Genomic DNA, 26,246 nt, shown 5'->3' with positions numbered 1-26,246 from the left:
TGTCCCCTGCATGCTTAACCCACCAGGGATTGAACAGCGTTTCTGGTCCCTGCCTCTGCGCTACACCCACACCCGGGGGCTGTGGCAAGCGGACCCCATGGCCAGGGCAGGAGGACACCTGGGACTGGTCCCTGGGGGACCCTCAGTTCCTGCCCTGCTGGCGGAAACGTGCCCGACTGTGGACGCCGTCCCTGGCAGCGCCCGCATTTGGGTGCAGGACGCAGAGCTTGGTTTGGGGTTGTCTGAAGGCAGGGAGGACAGGGAGCCAAGGCCAGAGCAGCAGCAGAGATAGCTGATGGCATCCTGGCCACGGGAGCTGACAGGTGCTCCCCAGGAATGGGGGACAACGTGGACACCCGATCCCTGCCTGGCCCAGGCCACCTTGTCCCGCATGGAGAAACCCCTACGGGGCACCCCAATGTCCCCCAGCATGAGAGAACAGCTGGTGGCAGCGATGCCATCCGGCTGTTGCCCCACAGGGGCTGAGCCCCACGTGTGCACAGCAAAACCTTGTCTGCAGGGCTGGCATCCTCCTCCATAGGGCTGGCACCCTTCTCCAGGGCTAGCACCCTCCTCCATAGGGCTAGCACCCTCCTCCATAGGGCTGGCACCCTTCTCCAGGGCTAGGACCCTCCTCCATAGGGCTAGCACCCTCCTCCAGGGCTAGCACCCTCCTCCATAGGGCTAGCACCCTCCTCCATAGGGCTGGCACCCTTCTCCAGGGCTAGGACCCTCCTCCATAGGGCTAGCACCCTCCTCCATAGGGCTGTCACCCTTCTCCAGGGCTTGCACCCTCCTCCATAGCGCTAGCATCCTCCTCCATAGCGCTAGCATCCTCCTCCATAGGGCTGGCATCCTCCTCCATAGGGCTGGCACCCTTCTCCAGGGCTAGCACCCTCCTCCATAGCGCTAGCATCCTCCTCCATAGGGCTGGCATCCTCCTCCATAGGGCTGGCACCCTTCTCCAGGGCTAGGACCCTCCTCCATAGGGCTAGCACCCTCCTCCATAGGGCTGGCACCCTTCTCCAGGGCTTGCACCCTCCTCCATAGCGCTAGCATCCTCCTCCATAGGGCTGACACCCTTCTCCAGGGCTAGCACCCTCCTCCATAGGGCTAGCACCCAGGGATTTTTGGGTGTCCACATCTGCCGGGCATCCCCAAACCAGGGCACCAGCGGTGGCCCCTGAGCAGCCAGGCACGTTCCAGCAGACACGGGGACGGGGAGGACTGTGGGGACAGCGGGAGGGCAGGCAGGGGCAAGAGCAGGGCTGGGAGCAGATGACAGCAGTGGGGAGGAAACGCCGAGCAAGCGATGAGCGACTGCGGGGGGGCGGGCAGGAAGGGAGGAGCGGGCAGGGAAGGGCTTCACGGTTATAAACTTGTCCCTCTCGGTCCCCACAGCCTACGACCGGCACAGCCATGGCCGAGGGCCAGAAACGAGGGGGCTTCAAGAAGTTCAGTAAGTGGCCGTGGGACAGGGTGAGCAGGCGATGGGGTTCTCACCTGGCAGGGAGGGGGGATGTGTGAGAGTGAGTGTGAGTGCGAAAGTGAGTGTGAGTATGTGCTCACACACTTCCTGGGTCACCACCGCCCAGGGATGTTCAGTGGCAAGACAGGCTCTGTTCTCGTTAGGAAGCTCATTGGGGTGAGGGGCTTTGGGGGTTTCCATCCCCAGGGCTGGGGGAGACCCTGGGTGCTGTTGGCTCGGGAGCTGGGTGCCGGGACTAGGACCAGCCTGCTGCAGCCCAGCCCCACACTGGGTGCCGGGATGCACCCAGGGAGATGCACGACGGGGTTTGGGGGTCTTCATTCCCCAAATCACGTCCTTCAGGGTACATGGCTGGTGGTGGAAGATGGGGCTGGGTGTGGCCAGGCCCCCCACCCTGGGATGCTCCCACAACACAGGGACAGGGGAGACACGGAGGAGCCGGGATGGGAGCCTGGGAGCGGATTCCCGCTGGCTGCTCTTGGAGGAAGTGCTCAGTACCCACCGGGAGCGAGCTCTGCTCTTTCTCACAGACCTTGGGTTGTCCTCGGAGCCCCGGGAGGCGGCTGCAGCGGCCTTCACCCCGCTTCCCAGTGCCGAGCTGCGCTGGAGCCGGCCTTCGCTGCTGCTCTCTGCATTCCTGCCGCAATGCTGGCGCCGGAGGGGGGCCAGTCCCTCCTCTCCCCTGGGACCCCTCCACTGGCAAAACCCACAGTCCCATCCCAGCTGGGATTTTCCTTTGGAGAAAGGGAAGACGGGGCAAGTCCTCGGCATTGCCTTTCCTGCCCTAGCCGGCAGTGGAGGATGCTCAGACCCCAAGAGGATGTATAACTCAAAGCAGTTTTGCCTTTAACCATGTCCAGGCCACGAGGTTTCTGCCATGCAGAAGGGCTTTCAGGCTGCTGCAGCCCCTGGCATGGCCCTTTGCCCTGTCCGGCTGCAGGGACGCCCTGTAGAGCCCATGGATGATGGCAGGAGGTTGGGGGTCCAATGGCCAAGTGGCCCCTGGACACTGGGTTCCTTGCACAGCACCATTGCAGCGTGCGGCTTCCTGCCTCAGCAAACTCACTGTGCCCAGAGAGGAAGAGGCTTTGCCGAGCCTGAGCCCCGCAGTGGCATAAACATTGCAAAACCCCCAGAGGTACCCAGAGCACCCAGTGAAACGCTGCCCTGCAGAGCTGTGGCCACAGCCTGCTTCACCCTGCGTGCTGCTGGCCTTCTACCGGCGCTGGCACCATCACGGGCGCGGGGTTGCACTGCAGCAGCACACAGAGCTGAGCTGGGGCCGAGGTGTGAAATGCAGAGCCGCCCGCCAGAGTTATAAATATTTCTCCAGCAAACGCTTTGCTCTTGGCGCTTGCAGGTGGCAGCTGGGAGCTCAGGGAGGCTGCGAGGGGCTGAGCGCTCAGCTGAGGAAGTGGGGAGGTTATCTCCTGCCCGCAGCCAGCGCTGCCGTGCAAGCACCGCTGGGCCCCGCATCGATGCTCGGTTCCTGCTCCACCGTGCTGGCGAGGGACATGCCCACGTGGGCATGACACACGTGGCCAGGACCCCCATCTCCTGGGGAGGTGTGGTGTGTCCCGTGCTTTTGTCCTGCGGAGGGCAGAGGTTATGACCCACGGGGCTGCCCCGAGGCTAAAGGGATGTGCACAGCCCCCAGCCCTGCCCGGAGTCCCCTGGGGGAAGGCAAGGCGGGAGGAAGAGATTTGAAGTCATTTCTGACACTGCCTGCTCACCAGGGCTGGGTGTTTCTTTCTCCACCCCTACCACTGCAGTGGGGAAATGCAGGCACTAGGTTTGCCAGGGCATGGGGGACATTTCCTCCCCGAGGGACCAGGACAGACCTCCCAGGGTCCCGACAGATGCCCCGAGCCGCATCACATACACCCCAGACTACAGGGATGTCATGCCAGGCTGAGACCAGAGATGATGGGTGTAACGGGGCTGACACCAGCCTGCACCATGGCGCAGGGCCCCATGCCCACCCCAACCCAGGATCAGGAGCCCTGGGATCCCCCACCATCACGCCATGCTGGCAGTAATGCCACACTCATCTTTCCTCTCTCCTTGCCAGAGTTTTTCAAGTTCAAAGGCTTTGGGAGCCTGAGCAGCATCCCCCGCTCCTTCACCCTCCGGCGCGTGTCTGTGGCCCCCAGCTCTCACGAGAGCCTGGGGCCGGGTCTCCCTCCTCCCCATGGCTTCCTGGATGAGCCCTTTGACAGCACCCAGGATGATCTCAACACCATGCCCAAGAGCCCCGGCCCCTATGCCCGGTCATCAGACATGTACAGCCACATGGGCACCATGCCCAGGCTGAACCTGGGCAAGGCTGGAAAGAGCCTGGGCAAAGCCAAGAGTAGCCAGAGCTGCCGGGAGAAAGGGACCCCGAGGAACAAAATCCCCCAGACAGCCCCACTCGCCGATCTCGAGTCCCCTGAGATGGCCGGCACCCCTGACCCTGGCATGGACCCACCCTCAGCTGCTGGGAAAGCAGAGCAGGAGAAGGAAGAGGCTCCCCAGGACACCCCAGGAGTAGCCACAGCCAGGATGGATCAGGAGCCTGTGGGGAACGTCTTCTGCCCCAGGACAGAGAGCTCCAGCCTGACCCCAAACTCCAGCCCAACCCCAAGTCCCGACGCAGCACCAGGAGTGAAGACTACAGACGGGGATCTGCCGAAAAAGGGGCAAGAGCATCCCAGCAAGAGCTCCCCGGACAGGTATGGCCACATTGGGTTTGCTCTGGCCTCTGCGGGGACCTACTTTCTGCCTCCACAGGGCAAGGGGAGGGTGCTGGGACACAGTGGGGTCCCTGTGGTGCTCCTCCCTCGCCTGCAGTGCCGGTGGGATGCACCTGGCCGGTGGGACAGCACAGCTGGAGCACTCCATACCATGGTCAGGTCAGCGGCTCCATGGGAGCGAGGTTTCCTGTGGGATTTCTGCTCCCTCCCGTTTCCGGACTGGGTGGAAATATCTCTCAGCCCCGCTCAGCTCCGGCATCCCTTTGTCGTGCCGGCGGCTCTGTTCCAGCACCGAGACGTGCTGCAGAGAGCTCAGACCTGTACTGTCCCAGCCCCCTCCACCTCTCGCTCCCCTCTTTTCCACTCCCTCATCCTTCTCCCCCTCCCCGAGCAGCTCTGCCTCTCTCAAGGCACGGGGCAAGACCAAAAACCAGTTGCCCCAGCCCAGCTTCCATCACTTGCCAGTAAACCCCCGCTCTGGGCGTAAACCCCTCCTCCAGGCACAACCCTCCCTCTGGCGGAGTTTGGGGTCTCAGCCCTCAGATAAAGGTTGGCTTTTTTGGAGGGTTTTGACCTCAGAATCAACGAGAGAGATTTCCCTCCTCCACGCCCATCACCAGGGTGCCTGGGCGTGATGGGTCAAACATATTCCCAGCATGATGGGACTGGAGGGCACAGGTGGAGGTGACGACCCCAGATTTCTCCCCAAAATGAGGTCCCATCATGCCAGCCCTTCCCTAGCCCAATCCTCCCCTCCTACCACCCACTTTGCACCCTGGTGGCCCCCAACACCCCTGTTCCCCCCACATTGTCCTGGGGCCAGGAGCTCCTGGCCCCGGCGCTGGGCGTTTGGGAGGTCCGGGTGGTCCTAGGAGCGGGGCGAGGAGGAGGAGGAGGAGGAATTCGTGCTGGCGGTGGGAGCCGGGCTGTGCCGGCTGCACATTCCTGCCGACCGCGAAGGGAGGGCCGGAGGAGGGCTGGGACGGGAAGGAGGAGGGTCCGCCACCGCCTTGCGTGCCCCAAAGTCCCAACGCTCAGAGCAGAGCGAGGCGGGAGAGCGCCTGTGAGAGCTTCTCCCCATCCCGGATCAAAGGCACGCGCCGAATTGCATAGGGCCGATGACAGCGGTGGGCAGGAGGTTCCCCACCCTGGGACAGGGCAGGTAAGGGATCCCAGCCCCCCCTCGCACTCCGGCACGGCAGAGGGGACGGGGAGGGAGACGCTAGGAAGGGGCTTTGCTTGGGGCGGGCACAAAGCCTCGACGCGGATGATGCTGGAGCTGCTGCTCGGCCACCAACGTCCCCGGCCCATGGCCGGCATTTGCTCATGGAAAGAGCGAGCGCATCGGCTGCGGCTGCTGTAACCACAGTCAGACCTGGCGCCAGGGCAGAGTGGCTTGGGGGCTGCACCTGGCTTGGGGGGCTCAGGGGCCTGGGGGCTTGGGGGGGCTGGTGGCTCTGCCATGTCCTCCAGTAAGCACAGAGCCCACGATGGTAGCAGAGGGTCCCCACGGAGGATGCATGTGGCTTGCCCGGACCCTCTGTCCCCCAGAAATGATTTAAGTCCCAGGCCAGCATGGCTGGGAGCCAAGTGGCAGGGAGACGTGTGTGGAGCACCCAAGTGTCTTGGCTCTGGGGAGTGGGGTTGGGTCCCCAAAAATCGAGGGCCAAATGCTTTTTTGCATCATCTGGGGCTGCCCTGATGATGGATGTAGCCACACTGTTTGCCAGGCAAACTGAGGCACAAGAGTGACTGGAGCAGGACTTGACGTCGGGGGCACTTCTGCCCCTCCGTGCCCTGCTCGGAGCCCCTGCCATGGCCCCCAGCTCAGGGAGCAGCCATTACCGGAGCCATCCCCATGGCCGGACCCTGCCACGGGGCGAACAGGCGGAAGCAGGACCGGGATAGTGCCGCGCCCCAGCCCTTCCTGCGCAGGCACATCCCTGGGGATGGGGACAGTATGTTCCCTCCAGGCAGGGGACAGGGACAGCTGCCCAGCACAGGGCATGCCTGTGTAGAGGGACCAAAAGTGACACGAGTTGGGGGGAATGAGCATTGCCCTGGGGTACATTTTTCCTTGCCCCCCCCAGAAGCATCCCTGGACAGGGGATGGACAGACCCCGAGGCAGGATGAGCTGAGGATGCCCATGCACAGGATGGCTTTCCCAGGGATGGTCCCTGCAGGATCAGGCCCTCAAAGGGGGGAATCGCACTGCCATGGGACAGGGAGCAGCACGCAGCCCGTGGGGCTGCCCGGAGTTAGGTGGTGGCCGTGGCCGTGACTCCGGCAGGGACATGGTGACTAACGGGAGATGACCCGCAGGCAGGTCACAGAGCGGACGTGACTCGGCTTCCCTCTGCATGATGCCGTGCATGAGGCACGGGAAATGCTGCTTCCCACTGGGCGCAGGCAGGGCGCTGCCCGCAGCTGCCGGCAGATCCATCTGGCAGCACTGCCAGCCAAACCCTCGAAGGACACAGCTCTGCATCAGGGGAAACTGAGGCACGAGGTGCCCAAACTTGCTTCCCCTGGGGCACAGCCCACACTGGGGTCCAAAGACAAGCAGACCCTGTGCTCCAAACCACGGCTGGAGCCGCATGATCACCCCTGACGGTCCCCGGCAGCCAGCCCAGAGCTTGGCACATTTGGAAGTCACTGCCATGCCTTCCTGAGCCCAAAAGCAGCAGCCACTCCACCAAAACCCCACTCCCCAGTGCCACCAGGGTAATGTCAGGTCCCAGCAGCTCAGCCACAGCCACGCTCCAAAGGCAGCCCTGGAATTTCTCCCAGGCGCTCGGCTGCCCCCAAAAATGCCGTTTCCTCCAGGAATGCACAGAACCAGGGGGGCTGCGGCGCCCAGGCTCCCCCCAGCCCCAGCTGCTGCCCTTCCCCGGCGCGGGGGCCTCTCCTGCCCGGGCCCTCGCAGCGTCTCCCAGCTGCTCCCATGCTCCCGATTTCCTGCCCGGAGGCCCCCCGTCCTCCCGCTGGTTTTTCTCACGGCTCTTGCAGCACCAGGCAGCTCTCTGCGGCCGTGTGAAAGGCAAACAGGCTGGAGAGGCAGAGCCAGGGCGGGCAAGCGGCCCACAGCTGCCCCGGGGAGCCTGTGTCCATCCCCCCTCTCAAAGGCTCCTCTATTTTTTTCACCCGAAAGAAGTATGGGCTTGATTTACAGCCCCTTTTTCTCGTCTGAGTTGGACAGCAGGGGATGCGGTTTCAGCAGCAGGGGCTTGGGGAAGAGGAGTGGGGTTCATTTGTTGTGGGGTCACCCTGGGTACCCACAGCTCCCAGGGGGTTCACACCAATCCTGGCAGGACCCACTGTAATACCACAGGGGGTGTCCAGTGGGGCAACATCTGACAATGGTCACCCCTGCCATCCCCACTTGCCTTTGGGTGCCACCAGGCACCATCCCAAAGGGAGGAAGTGGAGGGAGCCCAAAGAGGGGGAATTTGGCTCCCCAGGGATGCCACCAGCACAGGTTTGTGTGCAGGACCCCCAGCAGCTGCCAGTATGAGAGGGGGGTCTGGCCGTGGCTGTAGGCTCTAGGTGGAGCGAGGCAGCTCCTGGCAGTGTAGGGACATCCCAGGTCTGTGACACCCTTGGATTTGGTTATTTCTTAGCTGCAGCTGCCTGCCCCTGCGCTGGCAGCCTGCCATCCCTGGGCCCTTGCTGCCACCTCATGCTCGGGCAGGTGACCTCGGCAAGCAGTGGGATGTCCATGCTGAAGCTTGGCACTGGGGAGGCGACCAGTACTGTGTTCTGGTTAAAGAAGTCTGTATGTTTGCATTTTATTCTGAAAGGCAAGACCTTAGGGTAGCACATCCCAGCTCAGGCTGTTATGGCCTCTTACCCTTTGAACTCTGTTGTTCCCATTGGACTCATCCATACAGTCACATACCTCAATCCACAAGAGCACAAAAAGCAGAAGCAGCATTGCTAGGTGCTCAGGAAAGAGCAGGGCCATCTGCCTCCTCCGTTAAATAATGGCAAAGAAGCTGCCAGATCAGCTGCGTCTCAGGATTGTTGGGTTGGTTGTCAGTAGGGCTAAGAGTGAACATGTCACCAAGGAGAACGGGAGTTTCTATTGTCTGTATGCTGGGAGGGCAAATCTTGCAGTCTCAGCCAGGACATCGCAGTTCACGTGGCTTCAGTGGGAGTTTGATTTCTGCAGGGTCGCATGAGGCCGTAGAGAAACAGTCGGAAATGCTTGTCTTGGTGGCGTGTCCCAACAGCTGCCTGCTGGGAATGCAGCTCTGCCGAGGAACAGGGCACAGGGCCTCCCACCTCAGCATGCACCCTCCAGCACTGTGACCTGCGGGGACCCCAGCCTGGACGCTGGGTCTCCCCGGCTCAGCTCACATGGTCCCAAGCCGATTTGGGGCGAGATCCTCTAAAAAGGCCTCATTCTTCCCTGATCGCATTAGGAAAGCTAAGCCCTGCGCCAAGAGTGGGCACGGAGCAGGCAGGAACAGTGCTGGGGACGTGGGAACCTCTCCCAAAACCCTCGCCATGGTCTCGGCCCCATGGCAAGGCAAGGGGCTCTCCCCATCTGTGCCACCACCGCCTTTGACCTGACTGTCACAACTTACTGCCCTTTACTTACACATTTTTCTTTTTACCCTTCCTTCTAGCCACCACGATGGCCTGGAGTCCGGCAGCGAATACGTGAAGGTAAGATGCTGAGCTCAATCACAGCCTGCCCTGGCTGGGTACAAGTGGTAGAGGGGGGACAATGGCCCCGGGGCTAGCTGGGTCCTCAGCCAGCGAGTCCTGCGCCCCTATCCCATCACCTCCTCTGGGCTCTTTCTTTGGTCCTGGAAGAAATTCCTACCAGAAACAGTGAGGCTGGGGGAGGCAGAGGAGACACAAACCCTACGTGGCCCCCCCGATGCTGCTTCCACAGGAACTGCCTGCGTTTCGTGCTCCCCATCACTTCCGAACGCCACAGATTCAGGGGCAGCCTCCTCCCTCCGCCCCCACGTAAAGAAACAGAAGGGTTTGAGCCACTTTTGTGGCTGTCACATGAAAGTCGGTGTAAATCTCTCCAAATCTCTTGCTTATCCTCCAGCAAACTATTAACATTCCTGAGGACTCTTCATGTCTGGCCAGAAATTCATTAGCAAGGCGCCTGGCTCCGGAGGAGAGTGGGCCCTTTTGCAGGAGGTTGCTAGCACGACGGGAGCCGGGCAGGCGGAAAGGAACGGTGTCAGGGATCCTGTGTGGTTTGGGGATGGAGCACTGAAAACCTGCCCGGGTGGCCGCTGCCATGCGATGGCTTTTGGGAAGCTTGTTTGAGAAGGGCTGGAGCCTTCTGAGTCCGGTTGCCTGATGGGGATGTAATGTCGCTGGGCAGATGTGGTTGTTGAGAAGTGACTTGAGGAGCCCAGCTTGGGTGGTGTAATTAGTACAGAGCCCTGAAATGTCATCTTTTGGACTTGGGGCTCTCGATGGTGGCTGTAGCCAGATGTGGAAACGTGGGAACCCGCTGTGGTGGCACCAACCATCAGGCTCAGGAGAGAGCTGACTTGACCCTGAGCTCATCTGCTCCTCCTAACAGGGGTCACCCCGCTCTGGGTCCAACCCTGGAGCTAACGAGGACACCACGTGCCAGGTCTGGTAATCAGCAGCCTGCAGGCAGTGAGGCCGGATGTGGCATTTTGACCTGTAGCACATCAATCCGTCAGGTGGGATGTCCCTCCTCTCCTACTCTTCCTTAACCTTGTGGGACTGGCAGAGCAGGAGCTGACAGGGCTGGAAGCAGGAGAGATGGGGCTCCAACAGGGCTTCGTGGGTAGAGCCCTGGTGTGGGGCACCTCGGGATGCGAAGGAAAGCTCCCGCTTAAACAAGCAAGTACTGTGAGGGCAGGGAGGTGGTGAGGGACAGAGCTGGATGGTTTGGGGTGTTTTCCTTTGCGCTGTCAGTGTGTTCACCCAGACATGGGCGCATTTTGTGGCTCGTGAGTTAATAGACTGAAACAACACAGGTGTGGAGCAATGAGTATGGCTTTGCCTTTGGGATTGAGTTCTTTTTGATGAGCCAGGAGAATTCCCTACTCTCCAGGCAGATCCCAGACCTGAGCTATCTGGCCTTTATTTCTCACCCATCCCTGTGGTGTCCAGACACAGCCCGCGGGCTGTGATTTATACGCCACTTCCCTTTGGTCACAGAAGAAACTGATGGCTGCAGTGACAGCGGCTATTTTAGTCAAATAAGCAATTATCTGGAGTGCAAGTGACCGGGATGTTGGGGGCACTCCAGCTGATTGCTGCCGCTGTGCCTGGCTGGCAGTCCGTGCAGCTGCAAGGTGCTTAGCACCCGGCAGCGTTTGGCCCCAGAGCCTGCGGGGTTCAGGGTGGGGAGGTGGCTGCCGTGCCTGGGATCCCTTGGGAGCAAGGGGGACGGGGCTGGGACACGCCACTGGAATAGGTCCTCGCTTTGCAGCTGGAGGGAAATGAGCAGAGGGGAAACACTGCTGCAGGGGCAAGTGGAGGAAAGATGGGAAGAGCCGGTGAAGGAGGGTCAGGAGGAGGGAGAGGACACGTTGCAAAGCCCTTGTGAGCAAAGGGTCACACAGGCAGGTCTGTGTCCAGATATAAACCAAGGAACTGCCAAACATCAGCCCTTGAGCTTCAGCCACAAACCAGCCAGGGCCAGCTCTCCCATCACAAAGGCTGCCACGATTAGAGGTGCAACCAGGAGCCAGGGAGGGTCGGAAAGCCAGGATCAATAAGCACTTGGTAATTAATGTGCTTTAATAATAGCCTAAGGGTCGGTGTTTCCAAGCTGCCTGGAGGATCCGCACGCCCTGCTTTGCTAACATCCCAGCCAGCCTGGCTTTGGCCCTCGCGCAGGTGAAGGAGCTGCAGAATGGCTCTCCTTGGGGAGAGCAGCAGCCAGTAACGCTGTCATGCATCCCCCTGAGAGCTCGGTTGGAGGTTTTCAGCTTCCACCTGCAAAGGGGCAGCGTGGGCACACCGAGAGGCTCAGAGGGAAGCGAGAGCCTCGGAGGGAAACCACGGAGCCCGTCGCGGGGGAGAAGACTTGGCAGGAAGATGATTCACTGTCGGATCCTTTTGGATCGGCATCTCCCTGCATGCTACCATCTGGTCTGTCCCCCGGCCCCGTGCGAGAGGAGAGGAGAGGAGGAGGGCCAGTGCTCCCCGCCTGTCCCAGCAGGGCTGCAGGCACCGGTGGGATCTATCAGCACCCACCGCCCCGTCTCCCCTGCCTCAGGCTGCGTCCTGCTCCCCTTCCTCCCACGCCTCAGCCCTGTCCTGCTACAAACCCCCGCTGCTCCCCGTCTCCTCTCTCCCCTGCAAAGCCAGGGGCAGAGCGCGGGCCTGGCCAGCGCCTCTGAGCTCTCTTTGTTCTGCGCCGAGGAGCCGCTCGGGGGACCTGTATCTCATCAGCCCTGGCTGCTGCCTGGGGATGTGAGGGGCTCGTTTGAATTAATTAGCGGGGAGGCTGCAGGGTTCTGCGTTGGTGGCAGCAGAAATAGCTCTGCGAGGTCACAGCATCCCCTTGGGCAGGGGCGCACCGGGAAGCATGGGGGTCTTTGAGCCGGGACACGCTTTGCAGCTGGGAGTGTAAAGCCCACCAAGACCAAAGCATGGCCAAATCTCGGCTGTGCCGGTGCAGGACAGAGCGTGAGGGAGCCCAGCCGGGTGTGAGCAAGGAGGCGCTGAGCCCACTGACGGGTGCTGGGGGAGTCCCTGCCCCTCCCCGTGCACAGGGCAGGGCGCCGGCGGTGGGTTCAGGCAGGCATTTGGGGGTTTTATTCAAGAGCCAGGGCTGAAGCAATGCTTTGAGTCATCAGCACTGCCTCGTGCATCCCATACGTGAAACCGTGGCCTTAATTAAACTGAAGCGGAGCCTTAATTAAACACAACTCGGAGATGGCCTACACAGGAAGCAGGCAGCTGGCTCCCCGCCGCGTGAGGCAGGCGCTGGTGTCTCCCTCAGAAAGGTGTCACTGGGGTGGGGGTGAAGGAAGACGGGGTGGGCGAGAGGGGACAAGGCTGTCCCTGACCCATGTGCGTCACTGGGGAGAGCAGGTGGATTTGGGATGGGGAGGTAAGAGGGTGCTGGGTCCCCTCAAAGGTACCGGGTCCTCTCAGAGGAGCCCGGGGTGCTGGTTCCCCGCAGAGGAGCTAGCTCTCCTCAGGGATCCCAGGTCTCCTCATGGGTGCCAGCTCCCCTCAAGGTGCAGGCAGCCGGGGTTGCTGATACCCTTCAGGGGTGCCGGGTCCCCTCAGAGGATCTGGTTCTCCTCATGGGTGCCGGCTCCCCTCAGGGCACAGGCAGCTGGGGTTGCTAGTTCCCCTCAGGGGTGCCTGATCCCCTCAGAGGAGCCGGTTTCAGGGGTGCTGGGTCCCATCATGGGTGCCCGCAGCCGGGGTGCCGGGTCCCCTCAGAGGCTCTGGTTCTCCTCATGGGTCCTGGGTCCCCTCAGGGCCCAGGCAGCTGGGGTGCCGGGTCCCCTCACGGGTCCCAGTTTCCCTCAAGCTGCAGGCAGCTGGGGTGCTAGTTCTCCTCATGGGTCCCGGCTCCCATCATGGGTCCCTGTTCCCCTCAGGGTCCTGGCAACCAGGGTGCCGGTTTCCCTCAGGGGTGCCGGGTCCCCTCTCGACGCGGCAGCGCCGCGGGTGCCGGTTCTCCCGGGGTCCGCGATGCCGGTGCGGGCGGCCCCGCGGGGCGGGCCGGGGCGGAGCTGCCGCGCCGGTGCCGCCCCCCGCTGCCGACAAGGATGAGGTAATCGGGGAAGCGGCTGAAATTGAAGCCCGGCGGCGGCGGCGGCGGCAGCGGCGGTGCAGCCCGGGCCGGGGCAGCCCCGGCCGGGCTCGCCGCGCCATGACGGAGCGGTGCAGCCTGTGGAGCGCCCTGTCGGCGGCCGCCTGCTGCTTCTACCGCGGCTCCTTCATGCAGGTCCAGGTGAGCGGGGGCGGCGGGGGGACCCGGGCTCCCTGAGCCCGCAGGCGTGGGGAAGGCGGCGGGGGTACGGCGGGAGGGGGAGCGGCGGGGCCCGGCCCGAGCCCCGGCCCGCAGCGGGGGTGCGAGGGGGCGGCCTCCCCCGGGAGTCCCGCTCCGCACCGAGCCGGGTGCGGGCAGCGAGTGCGAGATGAGCCGAGCACCAGGTCATGGGGCAGAGCTCAGCCCCCTCCGCAGCCGGGAGCCAAAGCTGCCCGATCCCCCCCCCGCGACCAGCAGCACTTTTGACAGGCAGCACAAGTCTTTAAAGGAAGCCCTCACCTCCCGCAGACCTCATGAAGGGGAGCGTTTAGCATCCCCCAAAAGATGGCATGTGCTGGGAGCATCACTGAGGAGAGACTGAGCCCAGATGAACGCACGGCTTCTTGGCCTGGGTCTCCGTGTATGCACTGCGCGGGTCTGGCTGGTGGGAGAAAGCTGGGATCCATCTGTCACCTGTCCTGTGGTGCTTCCAGCACTGCCACTGTCTGGGCACAGGTCTAGGTGTCCTATTTTTGGACTCTGGCATTTGCACAGGAGGGGCACAGCGCTAGGAATTGGTTCCATCATTTAGCGAGTTAGAGAGCAGAGGTGTTTAGGATTTCAAGAGCCAAGCAGGCTCTGGTCTGAAGCAAGAGCTGTAGCATACTGCAAGTTAGAAGGGAGCCCGCAGCCAAGAGAGCTGGCAGTCTTTTTCAGTACTCCTGCTGAGTGAGGTAGGTGCTGAGCTTTAGAGATTATGCTGGGTAAGACGGAGCCCAGAAGCAGCATTTCAAGTCTTGTCATGATTGCGGCTGATCTCAGTGCAAAGCCAGGGATTTTGATTGCTAGCGGGGGTGAAGAGGGAAAAGCAGGAGAGCATCTCCTGCTTGTCCAAAGGCCACTGAGCAACACAAGGGGACATGCCCTAGCACTGCAGCCCTTGGGCTGCACATTGCAGGGGGTGATGGGGTGCTTTCAGTGAGCTGCTGCCAGAACAAGGGAGAGACGGGTAGGCGTCTAGCTGTCACACAGGGATGCAAGAAGGGATGGAGGGCACTCCATCCCAACCTCAGAAAGAGTTAAAAGTGAAGCCCTAAGTGCTCACCTGGTTCTGCCAGATCTTTCACCATCTATTTGTGTCCAAGCGTGCCCAGCAAACACACACTGAAGTCCCCATGAATGACTGGAGCGCTTCCAGCTGACAGCCGCATCCCTGCTCACCGCCAATGGCAGTGCACCCAGCCTGGGAAGCACTGACATCATTTCTGGCCAATAGCAGCTCCGAAAAGGGATGCAGCAGCAGCCACTGCTGCCGTCTTGGAGTGAGATAAGTAATATATAGATGGATGGAAATGTGTGTGTACACACACCCCATCACTGCACTGGAGACCCACTCCCCCAGGGCAGTGGTAGCAGTACACTGCACCACCCCACCACGCAGCCTGGGACACTTGTCCCACCTTAGAGCACCCAGATGTTCCCAGCCATCAACCCCAGCTGCACTCCACCCCTGCCAGCCAGGCATAATTGCTCCAGAGCTGCCACAAAGGAGCACAGACAAGGGGAGAGGAGACCCTGTGGGTGGCCAGGACCAGTCCCAGAAAGGGCTTTGAATGCCAGGACAAAGATCTTGAGTCCAAGGTCTGCCTTCAGTGGGGACTAATGGAGATGTGGCATTCCCAAGAGATGCCTTCAGTCACCCATGGGGTACATAGGTGGGCTGGTGCCTTCTCAGAGGCCATTTAGATGCCCAGAGTCATTGCAAGACAGGACAGAGGAACAAATGATTTCTTTTCCATATGGATATTGAGATCAGTAGGATGGACTGGCTCACAGCAGGGTATGCAGACTTAAAGAAAGCCCATAACAGCTTGAAGGTTGTTTGTGGTGGGATTTTCTCATTGTGGTCATGCAGGAGGGACTAACCATTCTCAGGTGGTACCTGGCATCTGGATCAGTGAGCGCAGCAGTCCTGCACTGGGCAGGAATGCAGACCGGTTCTTGGGTTTGCCATGATGCTAGCTGTCTCTCAGCAGCAATGTTTGCTCTGAAATACTTCACTGAAGTAGCCCATTGCCAGGCACAGAGGAAGCTGGGAAGACCCCTCACACAATTTTGGGGTTTTCCCCATACACCTGCTCCCAATGGCTTGTGGTCCGTTTCCTCCAGTTCTGCTTCCCAGGCCCCACAGCTCCTCCAGCAGCCAGAGCAGGGGTGGAAAACTCCAGAATGGGCTGGGATTTCCCTAGCCAGGGTCCCAGCACAGGGCGGGCAGCACGAGAGCAGGAGGGAGAGCAGATGCGCTCGGTGCCCTGAGGTTAGTCAGATGTTATCGGCAGAGGAGCAGGGTGGGGTGCGAGTACACCTTGCTCTCCAAGCTGACTTCATCCTCAGCTGCAACTCCTCCAGATCTGGGAGGGGAGATCAGGAAAGCAGACTGCAAATCACTCCTGTTTCATAAGACTACCTTTGCAAGGAGAGAAAGCCGAACACCAGCCTTTGAAGCTCTCCTTACACCAGGCAGAGCTACAGCCACCATTCTACATGTAGCACAGCTGTCAGCACCCTCCATACCCCCACAGCCCTTGCCCTGCCAGTTTCAGTCCTTGCCCCTCAACTGGGACTGGAGGCACTTTCTCCCCCCAAAAGCAGCAGGGAGAGTCAGGGAAGCAGTCAGGGATGGGGACTGTCCCCTGTGCACGACAGCACCAGAGGATTCCCCATGCCTGTGACTGTGAAACAGCCCATCAGGGTGCTGAATGTGACAGAGGAGCTCTCCTTTCTCCAGCCAAGCCAGCTTGGCTGCTGGTTAGGATTCCTCAAGCAGAGCTTGGCATTGTCTCTGGCAGCTCCTGAGCTGGTTTGTCTGGTGTGGCTGGTTCAGAAAACCGCTCTAATCCCCATTTCTTCCCGCTCAGCTGGAAGAGGCCTTGGGGCTCTCCATGCAGGAGGCCAGCACCATGCACTTGAGCTAGGTGCTAGTAGAACTCAAGGCTTTTCCCCACACCCAACCCACCAGTATGCAAGACCTCACATTGAGCCGTACCTCTTTTGATGTCCCCTCAGTGCAGCCGAAGAGTGCCAAGCGGTGCCCTTTTCAGCGCGGCGCTCAGACATCCGCTTACACACTCCTGACAGCGCTCGGCTGGCTTGTGCCGCCTTGCCATGCCTCGCCAGCGCCCGCGCCTCGGCTACCGGCCAGCTGGCAGCCTGCGAGCCGGCCTCCTCTGAGACACGCTACTGAGCGGAGCAGAGGAAAGCCGATCGCTGCTGGAGGGCTTGGGGACCAGAGGAAGCACATCCCTCCACAGCATGTGGGTGTCCTGCGCCAAGGGCTTGCAGCAAGCCCGGCTCCCGCACGGAGAGCAGAGCAGCCAGGTGACTTCGGCAGCAGCTAGTGCATGTAGGAAGAGTGTGAGACACACAATGAGGACCAGTCCCTTGAGTCACATCACACCAAGGAAAAGGGCTCCCCACGATCAGTCTCTTGCTGCCTCCCTGTCTATCGTAGCCACACAGTCACCCCAAGCAGTGGCTTTTTTGGTGGCCATGCAAATCAGATCGGATCTCATTGCCCAGCCGAGGAGTCAAAGGGACAGTGCCCTCCACATGGCTGGAGAAGGTGGCTCATGGCACCCTCTGCTCACAACTGGCCTCTCTCCCCCATCTGCAAAGTGCAAAACCTCTCTTGCCTCTCCCAAACCTCCTGCTCTCTCCTGCTAGCTTAGCACCTGGCTCCTGGCATGGATGCCAGCCGGCTGTTGCCCAAATCCAGGCTTGGAGACGCCGGGCGCTGCTCAGCTGGGTTTGTTATCCCATGCATTTGCATGGGGAGGATTTGGGGGAAAACCCAGATGTACAACGCTGAGCAGAACAGGCACTAATCCCTGCTCCAGGGGTAGTGGGGGTGGGGGGGGACAGGAGTGCCGGCTCCAAACCGCTCCCAGCTCAGCTCCGATGGCTTTAGCCTGCACAGACGGGAGAGGCTCCCAGGGGGTCCCTCCCTGCCTCAGAGTTTGGGGTGAGCCATGCCGCGGGGAGGGTGCCATAGCCAAGTGTCCCCCATCGCCACTCGGCCAAGCTAGGTCTGCTCAGTGGCAGCGGATGGGTTGTCATGGAAACGGCATCTGCTCAGCCTCAGCCCCCCGGGAGGCAGCCGGACCTCAGCAGCATCCGCCGGCTACCATTTATTTTTAATAGGGTTCAGCAGCGCTGGGTGGCTTTGTCTCCACAAGGGCCCCTGAGCAGCAGTGAGCGCTCAGCTCCCCGTCACCCTCAGTCAGGAGGGGACAACCCACATGTTTCCTGGTTCAGGTTCCCACAGCTCCAGCGAGCAGGACCCTCTCATGGGGAGGGTAAACACGGTCAGATGAGCAAGTCTGAGTTCAGTCCATACTGTTTTCACAGGCTGCTTCCACTGTCCCAGCACCTTTTGACTCGATAGGAGTTGGGAAAGGAGGAACGGGGGCAGGTCTAGGTTGGTGAGGGCAAGCCCTGGAGAGCATGGTCCATCACAAAGGCCCTTTGCACCCTCCTTCCCTCTCCCCAGGCTGGAGCAGTGTCCCTAGAATAGCATCGCTGCCTGGCTTGGCTGATGAATGCAGCTACCATGGGGGATGGAGTATCCAAGGGGGACCTTGGATCAGGCTACTGTTGAGGGACTTGGTGGGGTCCCAGGAGCACCCCAAGAGCAGTAGGTACAAGGCAGGAGAGCAGCACAGTGCTCTACACTTTCACCTGCTCACAACTGCTAAAGGAGCAGAAGGAATCGATATGGGACACAGAGGATGAGGTGCTGGGCAAAGGGGTCAACTCTGAAGCGGGTCTCTGGTGCACTGGGGAACCAGCTGCCACGCGAGGCCAGCCATGAGTGTCAGTCTGCTCCTCTGGCAGTGCCAGAGCGGTGTCAGCAGCGTTTCAAGCCCATGCCTGTCCTCCAAGATGCCAGCAGCATCCCGCCCTAACAATCGCCAAGGAGCTGGGCAAGCCTTCGGTGCCTCCTCACACTGGCACCGGTGGTGGAGCCAGGCCACCACACCACCCTCACTCATGGGACCAGTGGAACAGGACACCCCTGTAGCTCCATCCAAGTTCCCTGGTCCATGGCAGTGGCATGCAAGTCCCCCTTGCAGGGCAGCACACACCTGGGATGTGGGGGGAACCCAGGAGTCCTGGCTCCCGTGCCCGGCTCCGCCATGCAGCACTGACAAGGCACTAGTGTCGGCACCACAGCAGGACTCATCTCAAAGCCACCATGCCGACCAGGGGAGCCGGCCTCGCGTGCAGAGCACGCAGGAACACCAAGCCTGCACTCGCTTCCCCAAACAAGCGCCGGCTCCACTGTGCCGGCAGCTCAGCATCCTCGGCTGCCCTCTGGGAATGTTGGCCAAGCAGCAGGCAGGGAGCGCGGCTGGCTCCAGCCAACGGGAGACATGACGCCATCCCTTATCTCTCCAGGGGGAAGGGAGAGGGCAAATTGCGTCCTCCAGGCTCAGGTGCACCAGTGCCGGTAAAAGCTAATTTTGATGCAGAAGGTTCCCTTTATGTTTGTCATTACTATTCATGCCACCATCAGGCTAAACACAAGTTAACCCTTTGGAGGGGGGACTGCAGTGGATGTTTCAAGGAGGAGGAATAATGCAGGTTTCCTCCTGAAAGAGTGCTTCCCATGGTGGTTTAGCCCTGGAGATGTTTGAGAGGGAGCTGGGGCAGGTTGTCTCCTGCCCAACCACACTCAGCTCTGAGCTGGGGCAGAGGGGCACACACTGGGAACAGGGTGATCAGGCATGTTGGGGGCATGCCTTCAGGAGACACTCCAGGTGCTCCCGGTGGCAGGGCATTACCATCAACAGGCACCTTACACCACCCACATCCTTTGCCACAAGCAGCGATCCTCAAACACAGCTGTGATTTACATGTCCCCTGCGCCCAGGCCTGCTCCTGACAGGTGGCATCACCAGTGCCTGCACCATGAAGGGTCCCAGAGTCCTCACATGGGGACCCTGCCAGCCCATCCCAGGGTTAGCCCTTCCCTTCCCAGAGCCTGCACTGCTGCACCAGTTGACACTCTCTCCTCCCCTGTACAGTTCTCCAAGGAGAAATACATCCTTGACTCATCACCAGAGAAGCTTCACAAGGAGCTGGAAGAGGAGCTGAAGCTGAGCAGCACCGACCTGCGCAGCCACGCTTGGTACCATGGCCGCATTCCCCGGGAGGTGAGGAGGGGAAGGTGGGTTGCTCCGGGCACCCTTTGCTTGGGCTGCTCTGGGAGAGCAGCCTGAGGCCACACAGAGCCACCAGCCTGCTGCGAAGCCGCTGGGCAAGGGCTTCATTAGCTCTGAGCTGCCTGGTTTTGCCACGGGAAATGCTCTCCTGCAGCTCAGAGCCGGGGGCAAGGGGAACAAGCCAATGCTCCAAATAACACCCCAGCAGAGCATCCGCCCAGCCTGAGCCACTGCCCTGTCCCCTGCCAGGTGTCGGAGAGCCTTGTGCAGAGGAACGGTGACTTTCTCATCCGCGACTCGCTCACCAGCCTGGGTGACTATGTGCTGACGTGCCGCTGGCGCAATGAGCCCCTCCACTTCAAGATCAACAAGGTGACGGTCAAGTCCAGCGAGGGCCATACCCGCGTCCAGTACCTCTTCGAGCAGGAGAGCTTTGACAACGTGCCTGCCCTCGTCCGCTTCTACGTGGGCAACCGCAAGGCCATCTCTGAGCAGAGTGGAGCCATTGTCTACTGCCCCATCAACCGCACCTTCCCCTTGCGCTACCTGGAAGCCAGCTACGGGCTGGCCAACGGCAAGCATGGGGGACCCCATAGCCCCGCCAGCCAGAAAGGGGGGCACATAAAGAGGAGGAGCATCACCATGACAGACGGCCTGACAGCAGACAAGATCACCAGGGCTGAGGGTTGCCCAACCAGGTGAGCACACAGTCTCATCCCAGCTCAGCTGGGCAGAGGACCAGCCCCTGGGAAAGAGGCAGGGCCACACTTGGTCCCTGCTCCCTGGGTGCAGGGCAGGGATTTGGGGATGGAAACTGTCCCCACTCAGGTGTGGGGAGAGACCAGCAAAGGTATGGGGGGGAGGAACCGGTACCCAGCTGGAACTGGGGTTTTCTCCCAGGCCAGCTGCCAGCTACACTGAGCTGCTGCAGCAGACACCCAGTGAGCAGACATGACTTTAGCATCGCAGGCCAGAAGCCAGAGTGTTTTACAATCACCCAGTCCAGGATTAGCAGCGTGTCAGGGCTTGTCAGAGCCAGGGAGCCAAGGTTTCCCAGGCAGATACAAGGGGAGAGCCAATCCCAGCCACCAAGAGGGCATTTGTTGACTTGTTTTTGAAGGGCCCTTTTAGTTTTAGAGACCTTTGTGTTCAGCTGGAGCATTTTCAAGGAGTTACCAAGCAGAGCTGAAAGCCTGATGGTGGGAGGAAACCGAAGGAGTTGTGCTGATGGGGGTCTGCACAGCCCCCAGATCACAGCCTGCGCGTGGCTGATCTGCTCACATTAACCTTGGAGCAGTTAGGCTCCCCTGGGGGTAGAGAAGGGGATTTCCTTTGCATGGCTTGTTTTCAGCAGCCCCAGGCTGCTCAGAGCCCAGAAGGGAAGGCAGAGCCACACATATATCCTCACATGCAGCAGTGAGGGGGCACCCCATCTACTCCTGCCTTCCTAACGGGACACAGCCTGTCATGGAACCAAGACGCTTTCTCGCCACCCTGACCTTCTCAGCCCAAGGGCAGGGTGAAAACATGCCAGCAGAAAACAGGCAACAAACTGTTATGGCAGGGAAAAGAAAAACACTCAGACTTCCAGGAGAGCATATGTGTTTCCACAAGAAGAGCCCAGATCCATCAGTCTTTCCTCACCACTCACATTTTCCCCAAACCCCTTATCACCGCCACTGCTCTCCCATCCTCCTCCCCCCGCAGAGGCACAGCACTCAAGACCAAAGACATCACAGCAGCCCAGCCCTCACCCACGGCAGGGAGGGCAGTGAATTACCTGCCATGCCTCCTTGCAACCCTTCCTGAGCCCATTGGCACACAGTGTTAGCATCAGGCCCCACCAGCCTAAGAGACCTCCTTGCTTGCTATGCAGCTCCTTGAGCACTCCCAGTGCAGCTCACCAACCCAGACACCTCACTGCTTCCATCGGGTATCTGCTGAGCTCACAGTCCAGCTTCCAGGCACTTTCCACCTCTCCTAAACTTTGGGTCAGAGCAACAACTCACCTAAGCATCCCAACACAGCTCACCTAACCAACCTTGCAGCACAACCCTGGAAAACTACCCTCCATGACTTCTTTGCCAGAGCCACTTCCCCACAGCACCCTAGACCGAGCTATCCCATCATACCTTAGCATCAGGGCATCCCTGTCCCCTGCTCCGTACAACCAAACTCCCTGAAGGAAGGGCCGTCTCTGCTTTATATAGGTACTGAACCCTTCTGCTCCCAGCTGCCTGCAGAGACTGCCCACTTGTTGCTCCAGCTGAGCTCGTTACGGGTTCAGCTCGTTATGGGTGGTTTTGGAAGGAGGTGATGACCTGAGGGGAGGTGATGGGACAGCAAACCCTCATCCCAGCCCCTCTGCCCTTGCTTGGGCCCCATTTGCAGGGACTAACTTGCCCCATCTGTCCCCCTCCCCAGTGTGTCCCTACCCCATCACAGAGACATCATTCGCAACTGTGCCGTCAGCGTGGACCAGATCCAAGACCTGCACTCCCCGATGTCCCCCATCTCCGAGAACCCAGCGTCACCCGCCTATAGCACGGGTAGGCATCGCCCCTCCATCCCACTGGGGACAGTGGAGACGTGGGTCAGGCTGGGCTTGGCATGGGTGCGATATGAGGACCTGGGGCGGGGGACGGAGCTGGCTGTAAAGACAAGCCCCTGCATCACTCCCTGCAGGTGAAACCCTGTCTGGCTCTCTGCACAGCAAAGAAAACTGTCCTGACAGAGGGCTTGAGCTGAGGATGGGACCTTCAGCCAGTCCTCAGACACATAATCGTGCAGCTGTCCTGGGACAGCCGAGTCCCTTCAGGCAGCAGGGCTTTCCCTGAGCTCCATGTCCCCGGGCTGCTGCATCCATGTCCCCTGTGCATGTGCCCATCTCCAGGCTCTGATAACAGCATCTCCTCTGTTCCTTACAGTTACACGGCTAAAGCCACACGCCTGCCAAGCAGCCGGGATTGCCCCGGCCTCTCCAGTCATAAGAAGGTCCAGCGAGCCCCAGCTGTGCCCGGGGAACAACAGCAAACCTCTGCCAGACCCTGCCCACAGCACCCACTCGACTCCCTGCCACGGGTACACCCGCGCCTCCCCCTCTCCCTCCGTGAACAGCTACAGTGACCCGGACACGGGGCATTACTGCCAGCTCCACCCCACCTCGCCCATCAGCAGAGACCGGCCAGCTCATGACATCAAGCAGCTGCCAACAAAGAGCTATGTGGAGAGGCTAAAGGTGGAGGAAGGACAGAGAGGGACTGTGGAGAACGGCTCCGGGGAAGCAGAGGCAGGGCAGAGGCTGAAAGGAGAGCTGGACTTCGTGGGCTTTGTGCCCCCCACCATGGAGACAACCTCCTCCTTCAACCCTGTAGCCTTCCAGTCCCTGCTTATCCCCCTGGAGAACAAACCCCTGGAGATGGCCGTGCTCAAGAAGGTCAAAGAGCTGCTGGCAGAGGTGGACGTGAAGACGCTGGCCAAACACATCACCAAAGTGGACTGCCTGGTACGGCCAGGGCCAGGCGGGGGGGACGGGCACTGCTGCCCTCCAATTGCTCTGGTTTGGCAGGGGATCGGAGCACCCCTGAGCATCGGGCCGTGCCCGAGCATTGGAGCATCCCTGCTGGGCCCTGCCATGCTGTATCAGCCAGGGCAAGCAGAGGCTGGGCTGGCGCAAGAGGCTGCCCGAGGACGCTTCAAGCCTCTCCTCAATTAACAAAGGTCTAATGAGCTCTCACCTTTCTTGCCAGGTCGCCCGGATATTGGGTGTGACAGTGGAGATGCAGCGGCTCATGGGGGTGAGCTCCGGCATGGAGCTGCTCACCCTGCCCCACGGCCACCAGCTCCGCCTTGACCTGCTGGAACGGTACGGCATCCCGTGGCTGAGGCGAGCCCACCGGGCTGCCCGCCACAGCACAGCCCGGCTCCCCTGGGCTGTCCCCAGCTTGGCACAGGGGGGTCCACTGCACCTCCCAGGGTGGAGGAGCCCCAGCCGAGCCCCGGGAACATCCCCAGCCTCCCCGCGCTGACCCCGGTCTGTGTCTTGCCCTGCATCAGGTTCCACACCATGTCCATCATGATTGCTGTGGACATCCTGGGCTGCACGGGCAGCACGGAGGAGCGGGCGGCCCTGCTCCACAAAACCATCCAGCTGGCCGCCGAGCTGAAGAGCACCATGGGGAACATGTTCAGTTTTGCGGCTGTGATGAATGCCCTGGAAATGACACAGGTACGGGGATACTCCCTTTGTCCTCATGGCCTGGGCTCAGCTCCCTCACCCAAAACACATCCCTCTGCCCGTGTCCTGCGGGCTCCGACACCCGTTGGGGTGGGAAGAGGGGGAAAATGCCCAGGGTAGGAGGCGTGGGGCCACATCCGCTGGGGTGTAAGCAGGGAAGGGGAAAAGCCGTCTCCTCTGCGGAGCCGACAGCCCAGTCCTGCTGGGATCTGATTGTTTTTCGGTGGTTGAGCTTTTTGTTTTGTGCTGGGCTGTGTTCCTGGGAGGAAATGAATCTGCCCTCCGGTACAATACAAATCAGTCTCAAGGCTGTGGCAGCAGCGTCTCCGGGCCACACTGCTCCCTTTGGAAGATGAAAGGAGATTAAAATTCAATTTTAAATCGAGCCCAGATGGGAAGTCTTGCTTCCTGCCTGCACAAAGGAGGTTGAACGGCTGCCCCCTCCCTGTGTCTCATCTTCAAGGACACTGCAACGCAGGGAAGCTGCTGTCCTGGGGCACAGGGAGGAGGGAGAAATCCCGAACCCAGCCTCGTGTCAGGGATGTGCCATCTTTGGCCATGAGTGCTGGTGGAGGAGGCTGTTTTGGGGAGCACCAGACACTACTGTGTTGCAGGGCTGCGGCCATGGCTCCAGGACCAGGCTGTGTCCCCGTGGGACCACCTTGCGAGCCCAGAGCTCGGTGCCCAGGGGCTGCGCTGCCCCCAGCACCCTCCATCTGCCCTGTCTACTTTCAGATTGCCCGTCTGGAGCAGACCTGGATGGTGCTGCGCCAGCGGCACACAGAGGGCGCGATCCTCTACGAGAAGAAGCTCAAGCCGTTCCTGAAGAGCCTGAACGAAGGGAAAGGTAACGGGAACAACTCCCCTTCTCTCACCTGCCTGCTCCTTCCCGCTTCCTCTGGGCAAGGCCTTGCTGGAGGGAGATGCGTTTGAGAGCTCTGACCCTCTCCCAGCCAGTGCCAGTCTCTTCCCCTCTGGCTGCTGAACCACCCCAGCACCCGGCAGGGCCCGTTTGGCCTCAGCTGCCCCTTCCTTCCCAAGGAAGCATTTCATAACTAAATAAAACCAGCAGCTGGGCACAGACACAACTGGGCCAAGCCAAACTCTCGCACTCGCATGGCGGTGCGTGCCAAGCTGAGGGGACAGGGCAGCCAGTGGGGGAAGATGAAAAGCCACGTCTCTCCAACACCCAGCACCCAGTTCTCCGGGCTCTGCAAACCTGCTCCCCATCGCAGCCCCGGGAAACACAGATGCAGCCTGAGCAGGGACAGCAGCGTTCCCCTCCCAGCACAACCAGAAAGCCCAGCTGGGGGGAGCTGGTGTTGAACAAGGCAATGGCCCCAGGCACAGCAATCACAGAGCCCCAGATGCTGTTGTGCTACAGCTGAGCCTTAAATCCTCTTCTGGGAGCGCGGTGGCAGCCTGGCTTCACAGGGCTGTGTGGCCACAGGAGCACCCTGCGGAGCCGGGGCAGATGGGGAGGGGGACGCAGGGGCATGGGGCCGCACGGGGTCCTCAGGGTGCCTCTCTCCGCAGAAGGGCCGCCGTTGACCAACACCACCTTTCCCCACATCATGCCCCTCGTGACCCTCTTGGAGCGGGACAAGGCTCTCACGGACACCCCCGAGCCCTGGGAGACCACTGACAATGGCGTGGAGGTGGTCATGGCCCACCTGGAGGCAGCACGGATGGTGGCCCACCACGGTGGGCTCTACCACACCAACGCTGAAGTGAAGCTGCAGGGTAAGTGATGGGCACAGCAGAGCCCCTTTCCCTCTGGTGCATTCCCAGTGTGCAGCTCCAGCTCAGCACCAGATGGAGCATCACAAGGGCGCAGGGTCCCCATCCCATCCCAGGGAACTGACTCTCCCTCCCTGCAGGTTTCCAGGCCAGAGCGGAGCTGCTGGAGGTCTTCAGCACCGAGTTCCAGCTGCGGCTGCTCTGGGGCAGCCGTGGGGCCGAGAGCAGCCAGGCCGAGCGCTACGAGAAGTTCGACAAGGTCCTCACCGCCCTGTCCCATAAGCTGGAGCCAGCAGTGCGCTTCAGCGAGCTGTAACCCCCCCGGCCGCTGGGAGACCCCCCAGTTCCCAGCCTGCCCCCCCCCGGCAGCTGTGGAGCAAAGGATGGGGCCAGGCACCTGGCACCAGGAGGAGGAGAGATGGCCCAGAAAGGCCCTGGGGCATGGATCATCAACTTTGGGACAAAGAGGAGAAAAAGCAGACACCTCCCATCTACCATGCACCTCCTCAGGACATGACAGGCCTGGGGGTCCACACCACTGCCCTGAGGGACGGGGACAGTGTCTGGGGAGGCCAGTGCCAGCGTCCAGCATCCAGCCCCGCCGAGGTCCATGACTACACGGTGCCCCTCGCCTCGCCCTTCGGTTTCGTTTCTTTTCTATCTCTGGCCCACGGCCGCTGGATCCCACTTGTAAATACGTTTTCACAATCACCTCTCGATGTACAGCCTTGTGAAGGACAGTTCTTGTTGTAAATAATTAGGATCATTCGTTTCGTCTTGTAAATACATGTACATATCTCATGGGTTTGGTTCTTACATACAATAAACTTTTATGCTGTTCCTCAAGGGGACTCCCCTCTCCCCTGGGTC

At 60.8% G+C, this 26,246-nt stretch overlaps 1 protein-coding gene across 3 annotated transcripts; it reads left to right on the top strand.

Annotated features, from left to right (window-relative positions):
* Positions 1–1,350: 1,350 nt before the first annotated feature.
* On the top strand, positions 1,351–26,246 carry SH2D3C (SH2 domain containing 3C). Of its 3 annotated transcripts, XM_054220902.1 has the most exons (12): positions 1,351–1,459; positions 3,561–4,203; positions 8,857–8,896; positions 19,262–19,390; positions 19,649–20,097; positions 21,824–21,948; positions 22,327–22,904; positions 23,149–23,264; positions 23,456–23,627; positions 24,372–24,483; positions 25,173–25,379; positions 25,517–26,246. In XM_054220902.1, exons 1-12 carry the CDS (start codon positions 1,420–1,422, stop codon positions 25,690–25,692), a joined length of 2,787 nt encoding a protein of 928 aa, XP_054076877.1. In that variant the 5' UTR covers positions 1,351–1,419; the 3' UTR covers positions 25,693–26,246. The 3 variants fall into 3 exon arrangements, with proteins under 3 accessions (XP_054076877.1, XP_054076879.1, XP_054076880.1); XM_054220904.1 differs by lacking the exons at positions 1,351–1,459; positions 3,561–4,203 and adding an exon at positions 5,241–5,386 and having other exon boundaries at positions 25,517–26,244; XM_054220905.1 differs by lacking the exons at positions 1,351–1,459; positions 3,561–4,203; positions 8,857–8,896 and adding an exon at positions 13,014–13,157 and having other exon boundaries at positions 25,517–26,244.

Source organism: Rissa tridactyla, chromosome 14 (genome assembly GCF_028500815.1).
Source record: "Rissa tridactyla isolate bRisTri1 chromosome 14, bRisTri1.patW.cur.20221130, whole genome shotgun sequence".
Classification (NCBI taxonomy): Eukaryota; Metazoa; Chordata; class Aves; order Charadriiformes; family Laridae; genus Rissa; species Rissa tridactyla.
This window is presented reverse-complemented; position numbering and strand designations above follow the sequence as displayed.

Bases quoted from the DNA above. Each gene is read 5' to 3' on its own strand.
- SH2D3C (XM_054220902.1), top strand. From the start codon at position 1,420: ATGGCCGAGGGCCAGAAACGAGGGGGCTTCAAGAAGTTCA. The intron at 8,897-19,261 runs GTAAGATGCTGA...TCCCCTGTACAG, and splicing joins CCGGCAGCGAATACGTGAAG to TTCTCCAAGGAGAAATACAT. The intron at 23,265-23,455 runs GTACGGCATCCC...GCCCTGCATCAG, and splicing joins CGCCTTGACCTGCTGGAACG to GTTCCACACCATGTCCATCA.